This window comes from Entelurus aequoreus, linkage group LG07 (assembly GCF_033978785.1).
Source record: "Entelurus aequoreus isolate RoL-2023_Sb linkage group LG07, RoL_Eaeq_v1.1, whole genome shotgun sequence".
NCBI lineage: Eukaryota > Metazoa > Chordata > Actinopteri > Syngnathiformes > Syngnathidae > Entelurus > Entelurus aequoreus.
This window is the reverse complement of record NC_084737.1, coordinates 68,089,897-68,108,990: the sequence shown is the minus strand read 5'-3', so window position 1 is coordinate 68,108,990 and position 19,094 is coordinate 68,089,897. Positions and strand designations below refer to the sequence as shown.

The 19,094-nt window shown below is 39.2% G+C and overlaps 1 protein-coding gene across 3 annotated transcripts in view; it reads left to right on the top strand.

Annotated features, from left to right (window-relative positions):
- The window catches only part of pex14 (peroxisomal biogenesis factor 14), a 115,418-nt gene that overhangs the window by 58,436 nt on the left and 37,888 nt on the right, over positions 1–19,094 (top strand). For all 3 annotated transcript variants that reach the window (XM_062054341.1, XM_062054342.1, XM_062054343.1), the window contains exons 3-4: positions 756–840; positions 15,284–15,409. In XM_062054341.1, the coding sequence (XP_061910325.1) occupies positions 756–840; positions 15,284–15,409 (211 nt within the window). The remainder of the gene's footprint in view (positions 1–755; positions 841–15,283; positions 15,410–19,094) is intronic.

Sequence of the window (19,094 nt, the reverse complement as noted above, 5' to 3'; positions counted from 1 at the left end):
TAGAGGGATGACTTTTGCAATTGAATCACAGGGACCACAGGTGTGATAAGTCATCTAAACCTCCCCTCCAGTTGTTTCCTCTTTCTCTGCGTTCTTACATATTTATCCATTTTCCAAGGCGCCCGCTTCAAATGTATTGTTTAATACTGTTTGACGGACAGTCACCCCCCACCTTCCTTCCAATTCTTGGAAATGCATACGCGGATGGAAAATTAAAGTTCATCTCAAAGGAAAACATAATAAAATCGATGAAAGCAGTGCACTTAAAACTTTTGATGTTCTGATGCTATTTAACTTTCTAGTGCATTAATGTTTCAGGTCATTACAACATTTAGACTGCGTGATTTGATCATGGTAGGTTTTTAACTGGAAGGATTACAGAGGTTTTCAAGCTTGGATTCTAAGGTTATTAGATACAAATGATCACCTCTGCATTAAGTATAGATTTTCTTTCACTATAGGCACTTAAGACTGGAAGTTTGTCTTTAAGAGGGTAATAGCAAATTAAGCTCTGTTCTCCATTTGTTGAGCACTCTTGATGGGCTAATTTTATAACTGCTGATTTGGTCATTCTCTCCATTTGCATTGGCTTGAAAATAGCCAGGTGGGTTTTCTCTCCATTATTAGCAATATCCATTATTCTTTTAATGTTTTTCCACGTATAACAAATATTTTTCTCTACTGACACTATGGGCTTTTGAAAGTGCCACTTTCATGTGGTCCTATAATTTCATGTGACTTTTGTCTCCTCCCAGATTTCTACGGCTGTGAAATTTCTTCAAAATCCAAAAGTGCGTCAGAGTCCCCTTGCCACCAGAAAAGCCTTCCTGAAGAAAAAAGGTATGCAATAAATACAACATTGTAATCTTTGAGAGCTCTACAGATTATATTCAAACTGCAAGTCTTCCGCAGATTTGTTTTTTGTTGGTGATAGAGGTCAAAGGTTATGGATTTAGCCTCTCGGGGATTTAATATGGTCGATGTACTTTCAGAGTGCATGATTCCAGGCCCTGTGAATAAATGACACACCAGTCGGGATGCTCCTTTGGGTTCAGGAAAATTAATATTGACAAACTCCCTCTGCATTTTCAATGGAATTATCAATATTGCCTCCCAGCATTTTAACCCTTTTACCTAATTTAACTGTTATTGTAAATTTGAGACCTGACAGAATGGGTTTCTCAGTAGGGGTTCCACAGGTTTGTGTATTATGCAATTCATTTTGATTGCTTTTGACATGTCCTTCAAAAATATTTGTGCAATATATTGTCGAAAAAAAGCTTAATAGTCTGAACTCATTTAGATTGGTTCAGTATAATGTGGTCGTGGAAATGTGCCATGCTATGCCACACTTTTCTAGTAGCTGGCCTTTTCCTGAGCATCAGCATAGTATACCTAAACAGTGTTGAGAAGTTGTCTTTTATTCTGTAACATTTTTTTTTGTACTGTGATATATACTTAAAGGGTAACTGCACTTTTTTTGGAATGTTGCCTATCGTTTCTTTGCAAGGATTATGAGGCATTTTTCATCTAAATGGGAATATATGAACATACAAGCAGTCAGCATCCTAATGACAGCGGACCTTATGCAGTAAGTGATGTTTTACTATGTTTGTTGGCTCTCATAAAGTCTGCAGTGAGCAGAAATCAGCGATGAAGGGGAAAAAAAAGCAAACGTGATGCTTTTTTTAAATCAATGTGCCGCGTATGCTTAAAATTATTTAAATAGTAAATATTAAATGCTATTATGAATGCGCCCGTTACTACATTACACATATACACCCGAATGGAGGTATCCATAGGCAGAATTGAACGGCTCCCATAAGCTCCATTGTAAGCAGACTTTTGATCAAATTTATTTAACATTTAGAATGCATTAAAAAAAATCCATCTGTTGTCATGTCAAAATTCCAAAGAAAGTGCGGTTCCCCTTTAAGGAGCCATGCGTCTGAGGGACTCCCTAAAACGCAAAACGTGAGCGTAGAAAGGTAACTTGAAACCAAATCTATGGTTGCCAGCTGCTCTTACACTCCTGAAATCTTTTGACATTTCTTTGTTTGTTGCCACCCATATTGTATGCTAAGATGTCTTCTTTTAGCAATATAATAATAGTAATTATAATATTATTGGCCTATCTACATCAAATGTTGTACTACACCACATATACTTCTTTATTTCCTCTTTGTTTTAAACTATTTGCTGCACTCAAAAAAAGAAATGGTTTGCTCTTACCGCACTTTGCTTCCATGAAATATGTATGATGTTTTAATGCAGATTTATTTTGGAAAGTTGGTTCCACTGTAGATCCGAACAAGAAGCCTCAATTTGCATGTGGGCATCGATCTCAGGGAAAGACATTGTAAAGATGAGAGAAACTATAGCAATGAAACACTAAGTACAACCGTTTTCAGAGGATAACTTTCAAGCCACTCAACAATAAGGCTGCAAATCAAAAGCATTTCCCCTTAAATGCAGATGATTCATTTTAGTTGTGCGCTTACTCTGCAACCTCATACTGACTCAGCATATTTCGTTTTTGGTTGAACGCCACCGCCGCCATAATTTCTGATGAGTGACCAGTTTATCATACCGAAAATTAAACTATAAAACATGTATTGTTTAAATAACTAAGGCTGTCTTCAACTCAAGATTTTCAGAGTTGAATCTAAATTCGATTTAGTGACTTTGGGCTAAATCTGTCTTTTTACTATATTTTTTTAAAAGCACAGCTACTCTGCAGGGGATTGTTTTTTTTTTGTTTTTTTTAAGGCTAATTAAAAGGTTGTGCATAAATTAAAATACTAATATTTGTATTGTTGTTATTTTATTAGTAGCAATATTTTAGATTGTTCTTATGCCATTATGCCAGTGGTGCTCAACTCTTGGAGGCTAGTTATTTTCAATGAGGTTTATTAATTGCAGTAGGTCAAGTTACAAACAAAATATTGTAGTATCCAAAACATAATGTCGTGTTCATCCAAAACAACCAAAATGCCGATTTTAGTGTGTTTGTTGTTACCACCTGAATGTTGAGAAAACGTGTTTTCAAAATTCCTGTGCTTTGTCTCATAATACCATTTTAAATGTTCATAACAGCGATAGTCTCCTGGGATATTGAGCACACAATTCATGTGCTGGAAAGAGAATAAATGCTAATGATTCAGTCCAATTTTCTTGGGATTGTAGATTTTCGCTGTATACTTTTCTTTTATCATGTATATGAAATAGGCCGTTTTCGTGCAAACTATGACAGTCGGTGAATTGCAATATGCTAGCAGCTACAAAAATAGAATATGAACTTAAAGGGGAACTGCACTTTTTTTTAAATTTTGCTTATCGTCCACTATCATTATGAGAGACAAGAACATTGGGGGGATTTTAAAGATGATAAAAAACGCTTGGGAGATGCGGCTAATGGGAGTCACAGTTGTAGCTTTCAAAGCCTTCTAACTTTGAAACCCTCTGTTAAACTTTTATATACACACTGCAAGTATGTACTTATAATGTAGTAACAGACATTTTCATAACAATATGTAATATGTACAATATTTACTGTATTTTGATCATTTTTATGTTTGCCAGGACTGATTTTTCCAGCGCATTGATTTCCATTTCCATAGCAGCGCACTTCCGACTTCTGGCAACAAATGTGTGTTCCTACTTCCGTAAACAAAGGCGTGAGTTTGTTTTAATCATGGTAGATTCGGTCACAAACAACAAAGACGACTATTTTTGGACAAATGAGGATTCACAACCTTATCTTTTTGAAGCTAAATAAAAAAAGATAAAAGCCTGCACGAAGGAAGAGTAAGACGTTGGAGCAGACGGACGCCCAGAGAGTGAGGTGAAAGTGATTCAAAGCTGCAAAATGTGGAATTTGAAGCCATGATATTTCGACATAAATGGTGTGCTTACCCAAGCTGGGCCAAACAGACAACTGTCCATTGAGTGAGTCACACTTTATATTGATCATGATACATGCAGCATGTCATGCGTGTATCATGACAGACCGCATACGCTGTCTGGCTAGCTGTGTATAAACAAAACATGACATGTGGGCTAATACTTTACAGATACTGTAATATGATTGTTCATGTTTTTCACTCAGTACAGATGTGTGTCTTATCGCATTGTGTTGTGCATTACAAACTCAAACACGTTTTGTGCTGACGTAGAAGCTAGCTTATGCCTTGCCATAGTTATCTTTTACGGCTAATACCGAAGCACACAGATGTGTTACTATGCTAGAAAAAGAGTTCTTCATTGTTCGCTCTTATAATAACAATGTTGTTACAGCTTGGTTATTATACAGATTACGGAACGTAAATTAAGTATTGCTGGCGTTTTTTGAATGCATTTTTAAAGTGATTTAGAGGTCAAATTGATTGCTCCCATTAGCTGCATTGCTAGCCACCAAGAACGAGACGATTTTTACATGTTAACCTGCAAAAAAAATGTTTGTCGTCTTGTCTCTCATAAGTATTGTGAACGATTGGCAAAATAAAAAAAGGGAAGTTCCCCTTTAAGTTGCACACATCAGTGAATTCCTGAGTGACACAGTTACAGGCAGTCATTGTAGCGTTGGTACGGGGACAAGCCCCGGTAAAACGCGCTAAAGCAAACAACATATATATTAACAGAATAACCATCCGGGGGGCCACCAATAGCATTGAGAGGGTCTAAGAGAGTAAAAGTCGTAATAAGGTTTCCTTAGGTGAACCTGGGGAAGGATCATCACTATTGCCAGAAGGAAGCAGTGACGGAGGTCTCCTCTACGAGCAAACTGGTCAAATCTACACCTCCACGCCGGTGTCTATTTTCTCATAGATGGAAACGCGCGGTGGAACAGTGGGCTCTGTGTGCTACAGCCAACAAATGTACACGGGGGGCCTCGGATACTAAAATCGCCTCCCTCCCACGGAGGAAGGTGAGGAGCGTTCAATGTCCGACAATTCGACTGTGATGTTGATAGGCGAATCGGACTCCTCCGAATCGAATCGTTGACTATTCTAAGACACCCCAAGATATTATTTGTCTTTAGTGTCATTTAGTAAACGTGATTTCATGAAAAAGATGTATTATTACTTAGTTTTAGAGTTATCACTTGTGGTGTAGATACTAGCACTGTCTTCGTAGTGTGTACTGACTGGTCAGTAGGTGTCAGTAACGTCATATGGATGTGCTCTAGCTCTTACACATGTATATTCTGAGGTTAATTAAAAGGCACTTTCATGGCGCGCAGAACCAAGAGGACATCCAACATGACAAAATGGAGAAAGTAAAAGTCGTACAAAGCTTCTGTGTGAGAACCTGCGGAAGGACATTACCTTTGCAAAAGGCTCCAGGACGAGGTGGTCCATTCTGGCATGTGCTGCATGTCCAATTTCCAGTGATCTGTCCCACCAGGGCCGACAGCGACAATTCAGCCGGCCAAAAGGCACGCAAAGGCACAGCGAGCTCCGTCTCTGTATCTGACAGTAGCGCGTCCTGATGAGCCTCAATCACGTCCCCCATGTAAAACATCCTCCCAACACTATTAGTGAAATATTATTATTTACAGACAAATATATTTTATATAAGAGATAGGGGATTCCAAAACAAGTGCAGCAATTTTTAGAGAGGCGAGGTCACACCAGGAAATAGGGATCGCTTTTTGTCTGCTTACCGTAATAGTTTCCCCATATTTAAAGACGACATGATGACGAATTAACCTTAAAAACACACACTGTGCGCGAGGGCCTCTAGCAGGTATTAACTTGCCCCCCCCCCCCACCAGGTGGGGTTTTGATGTCTGACCATTCGACTGCAAAGTTGATAGTCAAATTAGACTCCTCCGAATCGAATCGTCAAATCTTTGACTATGTGCTATTGGTTTCTATTTTACCTTTTACATCACCAGTTTTCCTTTATTTAGTTTAAAAAAAGAAAGATCACAGTAGCACAAGACGTGCTTATATTTGATCTTCTTTTGCTGTTCTCTCAACCATTCCACCCAGAAACTCAATCAGCCTCCACCTCCTTCTGCAAATGTGTCAGTCTTAATTTCTAGTACAGTTTAATGTCATATTTATGTAAATACATCTGGATTTTACTTTATATTAACGGCCAGAAATGTCAAGGCACACATAAAATGAGACAATACCATCTCTCGGTAGAGTGGAATTTAAATTGGATTCCTCTTGCTGGCAGTATTTACGCAGGACAGCTGATGAAGGGGAAAATAGGGCCCACTTTGATTGCATGTTGCAGAATCTTTACACAATAATCTTGCTCGTGCATATTATTTCACCGCACATTTGTGCTCTAATCTCCTCTGAAGGATGCCTCTGTATTCATATCTCTCTGCTTTCAAAGGCATCTTAATAGTGTGGTTTATTTCAATATTCATTGAAAAATATAATTTTCTGTTCCGTCAACTGTCAATTCTGAGTATGAATTGCCAATTATGCAGTCCGATATTCGTAGCTGCCCTCCCTGAGTCCTTGTTGGACTGGCTGAAATATTGAAAGTTTGTCACCTTGATATAATATGAATCACAATATAAACCAAATACATTTTTTTCTCATTTGGCGGAGGACTTGGGGAAATAAATTACATTTCAACACTATAATCAAATTGGACAATTTTGCCTTAGTTGTTACTTGACGGGATCAAATAGGTTTTTACTCTGTTTGAGTGAAATACATTTATAATGTTATGCAGTCTCTTTTAGTCAGTCGACAGTCCTCTACAATTAACACTTACACTGTAACAGCCAAAGCCTTAAAACTCATTTTGGAAACAAGGTTTAGCCAAGACAATTAGCACATAATTGCCAAAATATGTCATTTCTGAGGACATTTACATCACATGTCATTTTGACCGAGGCACCAGAGCTGACATGCTCAGTTGTGCCTAGTTTATCAAACTGGTAGAAAAAGAACTGTATCCCAAATGCAAACAAACATTTTCCCTAATTACACATAATTGACTTGCGTTCGAACATCTAAAATAAAAACAAAATTAGTTTTTTTAGTCATAGCTCAATGTAAAATATGCCTCAAAAGGGTCACTCAAAACCATCTAAAAGAGAAACTCCACAAGTTTGTTTTTGCTTTTTTGCCACCACTGAAAGAGGAAACGTGTTACAATAACCTAAAATTGTATTTATTGTGGCACTTTAGTGAGCATTCAGTTACATGTAAGATCAATTAATCCCAGCAATATCTATAAAACATCACTTGGCTGACAGTATCGCTCTGTAAATGCCTTCTTATTTTCTACGTTACTTCGTTTTCAGGTTTCTTTAAAGGGGTAATTACAGTAATTTTACTGTGTTTTACTGTCAAACCTTGATTTTCATTTGTAATCTGTTTAAAAATGTCTGACAAAAATCGAACCGTACGACAACTGAAGCAATTGTCCCAATAAAGAATTATGTAAATCCAATTAATATGTTGCAGACACAATAGTATTAACAAAAAATGCATGTTAGTAGGTAGCGGTAGGAATCTTCGGCCACTTCACAATTCGATTACGATTCAGCAGCTACGATTCGATTAAAAATCGATTATCGATGCATCTTTAATTTGTTTATTGTTTACAGTTTTACTTTTTTTTTTCGTTTCACTAAATATGAGTTTATCTCTTGCAACTTTTAAAAACAGTGCACTTGTAACAAGAAAATTACCATCACATTTATTAAGTTAATGGAAATGTATGCAAAACTGGAACATAAGTGCCCTGTAATAAAGGAACTGGTCAGATCTCTCGGTGAGGTGGCTCGCTGCAGTCAACCAAATTTTAGAACTTTCTGCATTACTTTAATTACAATAAATAAATTGATTATTGATTATTGATGTTTACTATTCGATTTTAAAATCATTCATGTCCAAATTGCGATGCATCTAAAAATGTATTATTTCCTACCATTTAATTCAAGTTTTACATGCAGAAAACAATAATAATTAATTACAAATTAAATGGATAAATTAACATTTAAAATTATTTATACCTATTTTGAAGAACCTTGTTGACGTCGTACTTTGCTAAAAAAAAATGTAGTAAATTCCATAGTGTTTTTCAATTTTCTGTACCAAAGTGCTTGCAATTGCAACTTTGATGGCCCAATGGTGGACTATTTTGAAGCCGTACTAAAAAAAAAGCTAAAATATTGCAAATAGATTTCACCCTGAGTGAAGGGCCAGGCCATAGAGTGAGGGCCACACAGAACATAGGCTGTTGGTCTATTACTGTGCTTAGTATGAAGGTAAGGATGAGGTTCATCATCCCGCGTAGTAATAGGATGCTATATGTAAGTGGGGTTATGTGACTCACCTCTCGGACAAAAATGACTATGACCAAGGCCTGCAAAGAAGGTAAAGGGATTGATGTGGTTATAAATTACTCCACGGCGTCACCTAGTCGAGGTCTTGCCTACTTTGTCATCAGTAGGGCGATAAAAGCAGGGAAATGAGAGCAGTATCTCTTTTTTTTAATACATGAATGAATATGCTATGAGATTGTATACTATTTTCAAGCAGTTTTATCAAATTACAAAATATAAAGCACAATCACAACTTATTAAACATGCTGATGTCATGCTCCACTTGTTAGTATTCCATTCACCTCCTTCTACGTGTTAAACGACCTCTGCCATTGATATTTGTTTGTAAATCTGTTATCCAAAACCTAATTATTCTCAAAGACCCTTGAAGGGAAACATGTTCACCTTTTACCCAAAATATTTTAGTGTCCAATTTTTATAATTGACTGTCCTGCCGAGAAGTCTTGACCCATAAAGTCCAGGAGTGCCAGAATTGGAGAAATTGATTTAATAAAAGAGCCTTACTGCCTCTTTGCCCTTAAAAAATGCCAGGAGAATATGAGGCTATGAAAATAGAGCTATAAATAACCTGACGAGCAATGGGTTTTCCTTTAAATAAATACCGATCAGGTTTATGTTGAAAGACAATAGAAAACGTAGTCCAGATATGCAGTTTACAGTATTTATAGCTGTAATATCGAGGTGCCAGCACCGTAATTTCATGCCCCAATGAGAATGGCAAGGTCAAAGCAAATGCTTTGGCTGAGCATCTGCTAATACTGTGACTCATAAACAGGCACTACGTGTATCAGGTGCACCAAATAATACAGTATAATGAAATACAAAATAGCTTTCCAATATTGTTCTTTTTTATGGTGTCATCATTAGGTGTAATTTATGTCTTAAAGATTCATCTCCCCATGGTTCGATCTGAAATGGAGGTCTAAGGGTCATTCCACAGGTTTTGGAACCTCTAATACATTTCACAAACCCTTTTTTGTCTTTCCTTTTATATGTAAAGCATTGTTTTCATTTTGGGGGGGGGATCTAAGGGTGCTTTCATTTGGGCTTTTGTATTCAGCCCACTTATTAAAAAATCAGATCAATACATTTTTTCAAGCTATACTTTAAGCAGAAACAGCTTGAGGAATTGTACTTTTTTTAAAATCTGGTTATTAAAAAACAGCTTTCATTTCCTGTAAAAACGGCATAACAGAACATCCATTAAAATTTGCATTCATTAAACTTCATTCTGGACATTGCACCAGGTGATAAAAAGAATCTAGGGCCTACAATATTTTTGTTTCTTGTCATTTGATAAATCTCAGAGCTTTGCTTGTCTTACTCAATAGAGTGCCACCATGTAGTCTGCTGTGGTCAGATGAATCAGGAGTCCAGGGACACATGATTGCTTATTTGACAGTGCAGTCTGACACAAACTCAGCACATCATGCTCACCACTTCCTGGCACTCAGGACCTTCTGTAGACTACTGGATGGCCAATATTTGTCTTCAATGATTCTAGAAATTTCTGGGGCTGAGGTAGTTAAAAAGCTCCTTAAGGCTCTGGATGCTGTGGGGCTGTCTTGGTTGGCAAGACTCTGCAACATCGCGTGGACATCGGGGCTGTCTCTGGATTGGCAGACCGGGGTGGTGGTTCCTCTCTTTAAGAAGGGAAACCGAAGGGTGTGTTCCAACTATCGTGGGATCACACTCCTCAGCCTTCCCGGTAAGGTCTATTCAGGTGTACTGGAGAGGAGGCTACGCCAGATAGTCAAACCTCTGATTCAGGAGGAACAGTGTCGTTTTCGTCCTGGTCGTGGAACTGTGGACCAGCTCTATAGTCTCGGCAGGGTCCTTGAGTGTGCATTGGAGTTTGCACAACCAGTCTACATGTGTTTTGTGGACTTGGAGAAGGCATTCGACCGTGTACCACGGGAAGTCCTGTGGGGAGTGCTCAGAGAGTATGGGGTATTGGACTGTCTGATTGTGGCGGTCCGCTCTCTGTATGATCAGTGTCAGAGCTTGGTCCGCATTGCCGGCAGTAAGTCGGACCCGTTTCCAGTCAGGGTTGGACTCCGCCAAGGCTGTGTCACGCCAAATTTCTTCCTCCCTACAAACCCCCCCCCCCCCCCCCCCCCATTTACTTCCGTGGTCATGTTTCCTCTTACGTCATTGACAGCGATCGATAGCACTTCGGCTTTGACTGCCCGTCGCTGGAAGGATACCTCGTCTTTGACAGCTGCTGGAATCTGAAGAAATTGATTATTGCTTTTTTGTACAGGCGCAAAACAGGACAGTCGCGTGCCGGTTAAGGACCCCCGGCAACTTTGTGACTTTATTGGACGCAGCCCCGGAAGTAAATGGAGGGGGGGGGGGGGGGGGTTGTAGGGGGGAAGAAATTTGGCATGACAGCTGCCCTTTGTAACCGATTCTGTTCATAACTTTTATGGACAGAGTTTCTAGGCGCAGTCAGGGCGTTGAGGGGATCCGGTTTGGTGGCTGCAGGATAAGGTCTCTGCTTTTTGCAGATGATGTGGTCCTGATGGCTTCATCTGGCCAGGATCTTCAGCTCTAACTGGATTGGTTCGCAGCCGAGTGTGAAGCGACTGGGATGGGAATCAGTACCTCCAAGTCCAAGTCCATGGTTCTCGCCCGGAAAAGGGTGGAGTACCACCTTTGAGACACTTGTGATTTAGGGCTATATAAATAAACATTGATTGATTGATTGATTGATCTCCGGGTTAGGGAGGAGCTCTTTCCCCAAGTGGAGGAGTTCAGGTACCTCGGAGTCTTGTTCACGAGTGAGGGAAGAGTGGATCTGGATCGTGAGATCGACAGGCGGATCGGTGTGGCATCATCAGTAATGCGGATGCTGTATCGATCCGTTGTGGTGAAGAAGGAGCTGAGCCGGAAGGCAAAGCTCTCAATTTACCGGTCGATCTACATTCCCATCCACACATACGGTCCTAAACTTTGGGTTATGATCGAAAGGACAAGATCACGGGTACAAGCGGCCAAAATGAGCTTCCTCCGCCGGGTGGCGAGGCTCTCCCTTAGAGATAGGGTGAGAAGCTCTGTCATCCGGGAGGAGGTCAAAGTAAAGCCGCTGCTCCTCCACATCAAGAGGAGCCAGATAGATGAGGTGGTTTGGGCATCTGGTCAGCATGCCACCCGAACACCTCCCTAGGGAGGTGTTTAAGGCACGTCCGACCGGTAGGAGGCCACAGGGAAGACCCAGGACACATTGGGAAGACTATGTCTCCCGGCTGGCCTGGGAACGCCTTGGGATCCCCCCGGGAGGAGCTGGATGAAGTGCCTGGGGAGAGGGAAGTCTGGGCCTCTCTGCTTAGGCTGCTGCCCCCGCGACCCAACCTCAGATAAGCGGAAGAAGATGGATGGATGGATTCAAGAATTTTGAGGCAATTTTATGTTTTCCGGGGTTTCAATTGTTGGTGATGACAGGGACATCCCTGTGGGAGTAGTCTATGAAATAAATTAGCTGAAATATTGTAGGTTTTAAAACAAGAAAAGGTCATAGTGGTAGTGGTATATAGCAGCTGACCAAGGCTCACACTCCCAATATAGTCTAATTACTTTGAGTGCTCTAACACATTGAATTGAATTGGACGTTCCATTATTATTATTATTATTATTATTATTATTATTTTGTTCCTGCACACACACATACTGGTGTCATTTTATAAGTCGGTGTTGAATTAATTCTCAAAGACGTACTGTATCTATACATACTTGTACTGTAGCAGTAAGTACAATTGACAAAGATAATTCAATAATTAAAATACCAGCCGTAAGGAGACTGATTTGTCTACATTCAGATTGAAAGCTGCTTGATTTTCATGTTCTGTTCATCGCTGTTATTTTGTTTTCCGGGCCTGACTATGGTAAATGTATTTAGGAATTATTAATTATAAATAATTTATTTTCATAATTGGCACACAGAAAACATGTTTATGACCTACTAAATATGTTTTTTTAATATTATAAAAGCTCCCTAAACATGAAATAACACCCATATAGTCGCATTTACACTCATTTAATCCAATATATTAATGCTGCCACGACTCTTAACAGCAAGCTCTGATTGGTTTGGTCTTATCTAGTGGTCACTATTACTATATTATTGTTTAGAGTTTATTTAGCCATTTTTATGCTTTAAAAAATGCTTAAAGGGAAACTTCGGTTTTTTTCAACCTGGGCCCTGTTTTCATAATTTTTTCTGTATATGTGAGTGCTGGATAAAACATTTTTTGAGGTCGCGCCAGTATTGAGCAGGGCAGGCAGCCTCCAGCCCAGCTAACACTCGTACACAGGGCAACTGGCTCTCGTCAAAATTCGGCCTATAAACATGCATTTTTTTCACACTGACAGGCTCAGATAGTTACAATGAGTGTCCGACAACATACTAGAAAGGAGAAATTAACGTATGTCTCTACCTTTAGCTGGAGATCGCTGTTTGTTGTGAGCTGTGTCCAAATCTCACCACGCTACGCTACGCCGAGATTTCGGAACGAGATTTGTAGCGTGGTGAGATTTGGACACAGCTCACAACAAACAGCGATCTCCAGCTAAAGGTAGAGACATACGTTAATTTCTCCTTTCTAGTATGTTGTCGGACACTCATTGTAACTATCTGAGCCTGTCAGTGTGAAAAAAATGCATGTTTATAGGCCGAATTTTGACGAGAGCCAGTTGCCCTGTGTACGAGCGTTAGCTGGGCTGGAGGCTGCCTGCCCTGCTCAATACTGGCGCGACCTCAAAAAATGTTTTATCCAGCACTCACATATACAGAAAAAATTATGAAAACAGGGCCCAGGTTGAAAAAAACCGAAGTTTCCCTTTAATTTAGGCCAAAAAATGTGTAACATAAGCTTTAAAAAAAAAATCACGCAACTTTGAAGCGTGATGTACCAAGGGACTGTCGCAAGGATGTTTTTCATTACTAAATTTGAAAACAAATACACAATGAAATGTTTCAATATCTCTACTCTACTTAAAGAGCGGTTCAGTAATCGCTCTCCATCATGCCCTTTTCTTACCATATTGTACACGGTGCCTATGGTAGATGATTTCCCCACAAGAGGCTGCTTTGGAGAAGGAGTTTATTGATTGTAGCAGTCTTGTTACTGCACACAAAGAGTGGCATTTCTCCCACTGGGCTGGATGGCCCTGTTTTTGAAGCTGGATTAAGTTTGTAGTGCTGCTGCCTTTTGCTGCAATTGGCTTAAATCTTAAGTTTTTAGCATGCAGTCACTTGTTTTATGTCTGTTGTACAAAGCCAAACCAGTTCCAAACCCATGACGATACTATTCCTTTCTAGTGAGCAAACGTCTTGCTCTTGTTAACGGTAGCAGTAGCCATATTGTTGCTATGTGTGTATCTCAGTTAAAGAAACAAGGGAGATAGGGGGTTTTGAAAATGCTGGAGACAAAGCTCCGCCATTAATAAAAATAAAAAAGTTTATTTTTTTAATCGTCAAAACAAAGAACTTAAATGAATTGATATATCGGCGTGAGATATGTTGATTTTTTTATCGACTATAAAACAAACAATAACATCTTTTATTTTATATTGTATTTGAAAACATTACAACCATCAACTGAAACTACAAGGTCTTTCCAAATACTTAATGGTGGGAGCTTTACTATACTACTACTTTTGTTTCAATTTGCTCAATCCTAAAGAAAAAAGTAGAAGTGCTTGTCATGGCCAAATATATTTTGAACATTCTGTGTTGTATACACTACCGTTCAAAAGTTTGGGGTCACATTGAAATGTCCTTATTTTTGAAGGAAAAGCACTGTACTTTTTAATGAAGATAACTTTAAACTAGTCTTAACTTTAAAGAAATACACTCTATACATTGCTAATGTGCTAAATGACTATTCTAGCTGCAAATGTCTGGTTTTTGGTGCAATATCTACATAGGTGTATAGAGGCCCATTTCCAGCAACTATCACTCCAGTGTTCTAATGGTACAATGTGTTTGCTCATTGGCTCAGAAGGCTAATTGATGATTAGAAAACCCTTGTACAATCATGTTCACACATCTGATAACCGTTTAGCTCGTTACAGAAGCTACAAAACTGACCTTCCTTTGAGCAGATTGAGTTTCTGGAGCATCACATTTGTGGGGTCAATTAAATGCTCGAAATGGCCAGAAAAAGAGAACTTTCATCTGAAACTCGACAGTCTATTCTTGTTCTTAGAAATGAAGGCTATTCCACAAAATTGTTTGGGTGACCCCAAACTTTTGAACGGTAGTGTAGTTATCCAAAAGTTTATCAAGATGCAATGGTCATTCTTTGTTTAGACTTAAGTATTCATTGAAATTCGACCTACCATACATCAATGGGGACACAAAGCCTGGATACGTCCCTTTCTTCCCACAAAAGATGATGTTCATATTAGATTTTTTTTTCCTCCTTCGCTCTGATTCTCCATCAGGGAGCCCTTTGCAATTTAATCAAAACTAAAATCATTAAAAAGATCTGAAGATTAAATTATATTGGCATTTGCAAATTTATGTAATACATTTACATTACAATGAAGAAATTAAAATAATGCATTTTAGCTGTCTGGGGTGAATGAAATTTACACATGGGAAATATAACAAGGAGAAGTGGACAGAGTTATTTTCTTTGCCTTTGGTGGCAGTTAATAGGCTTGCAGAGTTTCAGATTTCATTGGAGTGAAGCTTCGCACATTGTCTCTCTTAAGCTAAAACTCCCCAAGGATTTTTTTTTAATTATTAAATGAAAACACAGTCTTAAGGCTTATAGTCAGTAAAATAGAATGAGTTCACATTCATATATGTTCTCAAAGATTAATGGGGGGAATTGAAAGTATGAATGTCTGTATTATGACAGCAAAGGTGCCATTTTGATGTTCCGCGATAAGATGTATAGCGAGCCACCAGGCCCTCATGAGTTTCTTAAAAGTCTTAACTGATTGCAGGGTTGACGGATGAGGAGGTAGACCTGGCCATCCACCGCACGGGGAGCACAGAAGAAGTCCTGCCTTTCAGAAGTGTCGGGGCTCCACATCCACTTGACTCAACTCACCTAGCCACTGTTTCTCACAGTGAGTGCACAACTCATTTTTTAATCCCCTAAATGGTGCAAAATTATACACAACATAAATGCAAAGTTATGAGGCATGTGCATTTTTCAGCTTTATCCTTAAGTATATCCTTTTTTATCCCCCAATCGATGCATAGTCATACAGACCATAAATGCAAAGAAGTAATGCAGCATTTTTCAGCTTTATCCTAAAGTTTTTACCAAGTCATGCATATATATTAATGACACAATCTGGCTGAATGCAGAAGCCTTTTTGAAGGTTTGTGGCTCACGTAGGTTCAAGTTCGCAAGGCAGTTTGCTGGATCTTTTTGGATACCAATCAACATATTCCATCATTAGCCCTGAGATAGGTTTTGGACCCTGGAAATATGGCATTGTACAGCACAGGCCCATGACATCTACCCCTGCCATAGTGTTTGAAACGGTTCCACCCTGGCAAGACCACACAAAGCAACCAGTATCTTTATTACCTCAAGGGGTTATGAATGCTGTCCACTGATTTTCCAATGCAGAATAAAGTCTGCGTAATACCTAACCCATATGACAATGATTCCAGATGTATTCCACCCTCATTTATTACCACACTGTCCTTGACTCCCTCGGCATCTCATGTTTTGTAATGAAAGTGATGTTGATGGGATGGCCATGTAGTTAGGTGGACTCGCGGCTCTACGTCCATAGTGGGGGTTTTATATCAAAACGGTTGTAAGGGAGCTGCATAATGAGGTGAGAGCGGGGAGTCTTGTATGGGGGGTCATGCCGAAAAGAGAGGGCTACCTCCCTGTGATGTCCTTGTTATAGGGACAGTGCATGGGGACCCGCATCCATCTCTGTCGAAGTAATGGATACTCTGATCTCTATTTCCATGCGGTAGAAGGACAGGAAGGCCTCCACTGAACCCAATAAATTTGAGAGGAGATTGGAAAACCGGGGGATGAAGTCCACTGTTCCCCAGCTTAAGTGACCAAATAAAAAAAGCAAGATGGCAGAGTGGAAGTGCTAGAGAAAAATGTAGAGGCAGAGAAAGATCGGAAAGTCCTAAAGGGGAGGAGGGGGGGCAGGTGAAGACCTCATGTGATGCAGTGAGTCTTGTTCAGGGTCAACCACCTATGCCAAGGACTCTTACGCCTTTCAGGAGCACAGTATTGCGAGACAGGTGACAGTCTATCGCAGCTATAATGTTGATGAAGACCCAAATTTATGTGGTTACCAAATGAATGTTGGGGAATAATTCAAACATTTTCGATAGGGAAGGTTATAGGTTCAACACTAAATGATGCAGTAACAATAAAACATGCCCTTGTGTGAGAAGAATACCATTCACCTTGAAACTATATACTACATACAATTTGACACTGGGTTTTTCATTTGATCTGCATGCCAATCCGTTATATAGACCCGGTAAAAACGTCCAATTAAGTCAAAATCAGAATACAGTAGAATAGCTGTATTATATTCATGAGGCCCACGGTATTTTGCCACCCAGATAAATGAAACAGAATAAACAGGTGTTTAATATCTACAAGACCTGTATTTTGTTTACTGACATTTTCCGGTATAGGGAATTTCCAGTTTGACAGACAGTTGGCCTACCCTCATGACAGCTTGCATGATGACACAGTTTCACAGAATCAGTCACTCAGCAAAACAGTCAAACAATGACAAAAGTCTGATATACAGTACACTCTTAGACTCGAAAGGTAAAATAATAATGGGTACAAAAACGAAACGGCTATGGTTGTTAATTTTATTCTGCGACAAATATCAAGTGGTGTCAGACATTCATGGAAATTATCTCAGTGTTTGCCTCTCAATGTCTATTAGCAAACTAACCAATGGGAGGCGAGCGCACCATAAAAATGTCATGAATTAGAAAAAAAAAAAGGTGTAGCCAGTCACTAGGTGTGTATGTATATGTGTATAGTATGTATGTAGGAGGTTACCACTAAGGTTACTATGATCCCTTGCTCCCTTGCATGTAAAACACATTTATTATCACCAACCATTTGACACCATTGCTAAGTTTTGTTTGACCTTTTGATTCTGTGCAGGATGTGAAGTGTTTTCCAACATCACGGCCATGCAAAGCACATGCAAACATTAGTAACTCCCTGCTCCCTGCCAGGTCACTACAATAGACAGACTACAGTGGAAAAACACAAGTAATAGAGACGCCTTTTTTGTTTCTGACACGCTCACATAAACCTAGATTATGCTGCTGCGTCAAGGCGCCACCGTACGCTACGCCGGCTCGCTTCTTGCCCTCCAATCCCGCATGCTAGCTTGATGTTGATGTTCTCCTTTGATTATAGATCAACATTTAAAATAAATTGACTGTTTTAATTATTAGATTCGATTCAGTTCCTATAGCCCTCCACATCTCTCTTCACATATTTTGTAAAGTACATAGAAGCATAAGCCTGCCTTAAACACAATTGTTTACACACTTGATTAACATATTTTGCATAAAATGTATAGGTACTCCGCACTAATGAATGATAATAAAAGATGATCAATAAAACACTTCGGATTGACAGTCTCGCTCTACTCTACTATGCAAAGGGAGAGCCTGTATCAACAACACCCAGAAACGCCGTCGTTGAGAAATGTTGTTCTTAAACTGTTGGACAATTTGCTCACGCATTTGTTCACAAAGTGGTGACCCTCGCCCCATCCTTGTTTGTGAATGACTGAGCATTCCATGGAAGCTGCTTTTATACCCCAATCGTGGCACCAAACTGTTCCCAATTAGCTTGTTCACCTGTGGGATGTTCCAAATAAGTTTTTGATGAGCATTCCTCAACTTTCTCAGTCTTTTTTGCCATTTGTGCCAGCTTTTTTGAAACATGTTGCGGGCATCAAATTCCAAATGAGCTAATATTTGCAAAAAATAACTAAGTTTACCAGGTCGAACGTTAAGTATCTTGTCTTTGCAGTCTATTCAATTGAATATAGGTTGAAAAGGATTTGCACATCATTGTATTCTGTTCTTATTTACGATTTACACAATGTGTCAACTTCACTGGTTTTGGGTTTTGTACATAGCAATTTACTATACCTGTGATGTGTAGTGTAAAGCGCCTTACGTTACACATCACATTCACACACTGATGATGCTGTGATCTGTGTGGCAGCGAAAATTATGATTTTTATTAATGCACACATGCGATGAGGTGGCGACTTGTCCAGGGTGTACCCCGCCTACCGCCCGAATGCAGCTGAGGTAGGCTCCAGCACCCCCCGCGACCCTGAAAGGGACAAGCGGTAGAAAATGGATGGATGTAAAAAGTGCAATTTAAATGTATACTTATTATATATATACATTATTGGAATAAAAGAATGAAGATTATGGGAAGCAAAATCTGTGTTTATTTCAACTATATTTCCGTAATTATGCATTGAGGCCATAAAGTGTTTTTTTTATAATTACTTGGTTAATTGAACAAACTAATCAATAGCTTACTGGATTACTAAAATAATCGACGGCTGCAACTATTTTAAGTTTTATTTTTACATAATACTTACAGTGAATTATGTTTTCTGGTTGGACAAATAATAAATAAACAGCCTATTTTTGCTGAGAAAAAGCACAAAAGGACGAGTTTTCCTGATAAATAATAAAATACATTAAAAATATTTGTTTCTGATTTGTAGAGGCGTGATTGATAAATTGCAAATGTGCAAA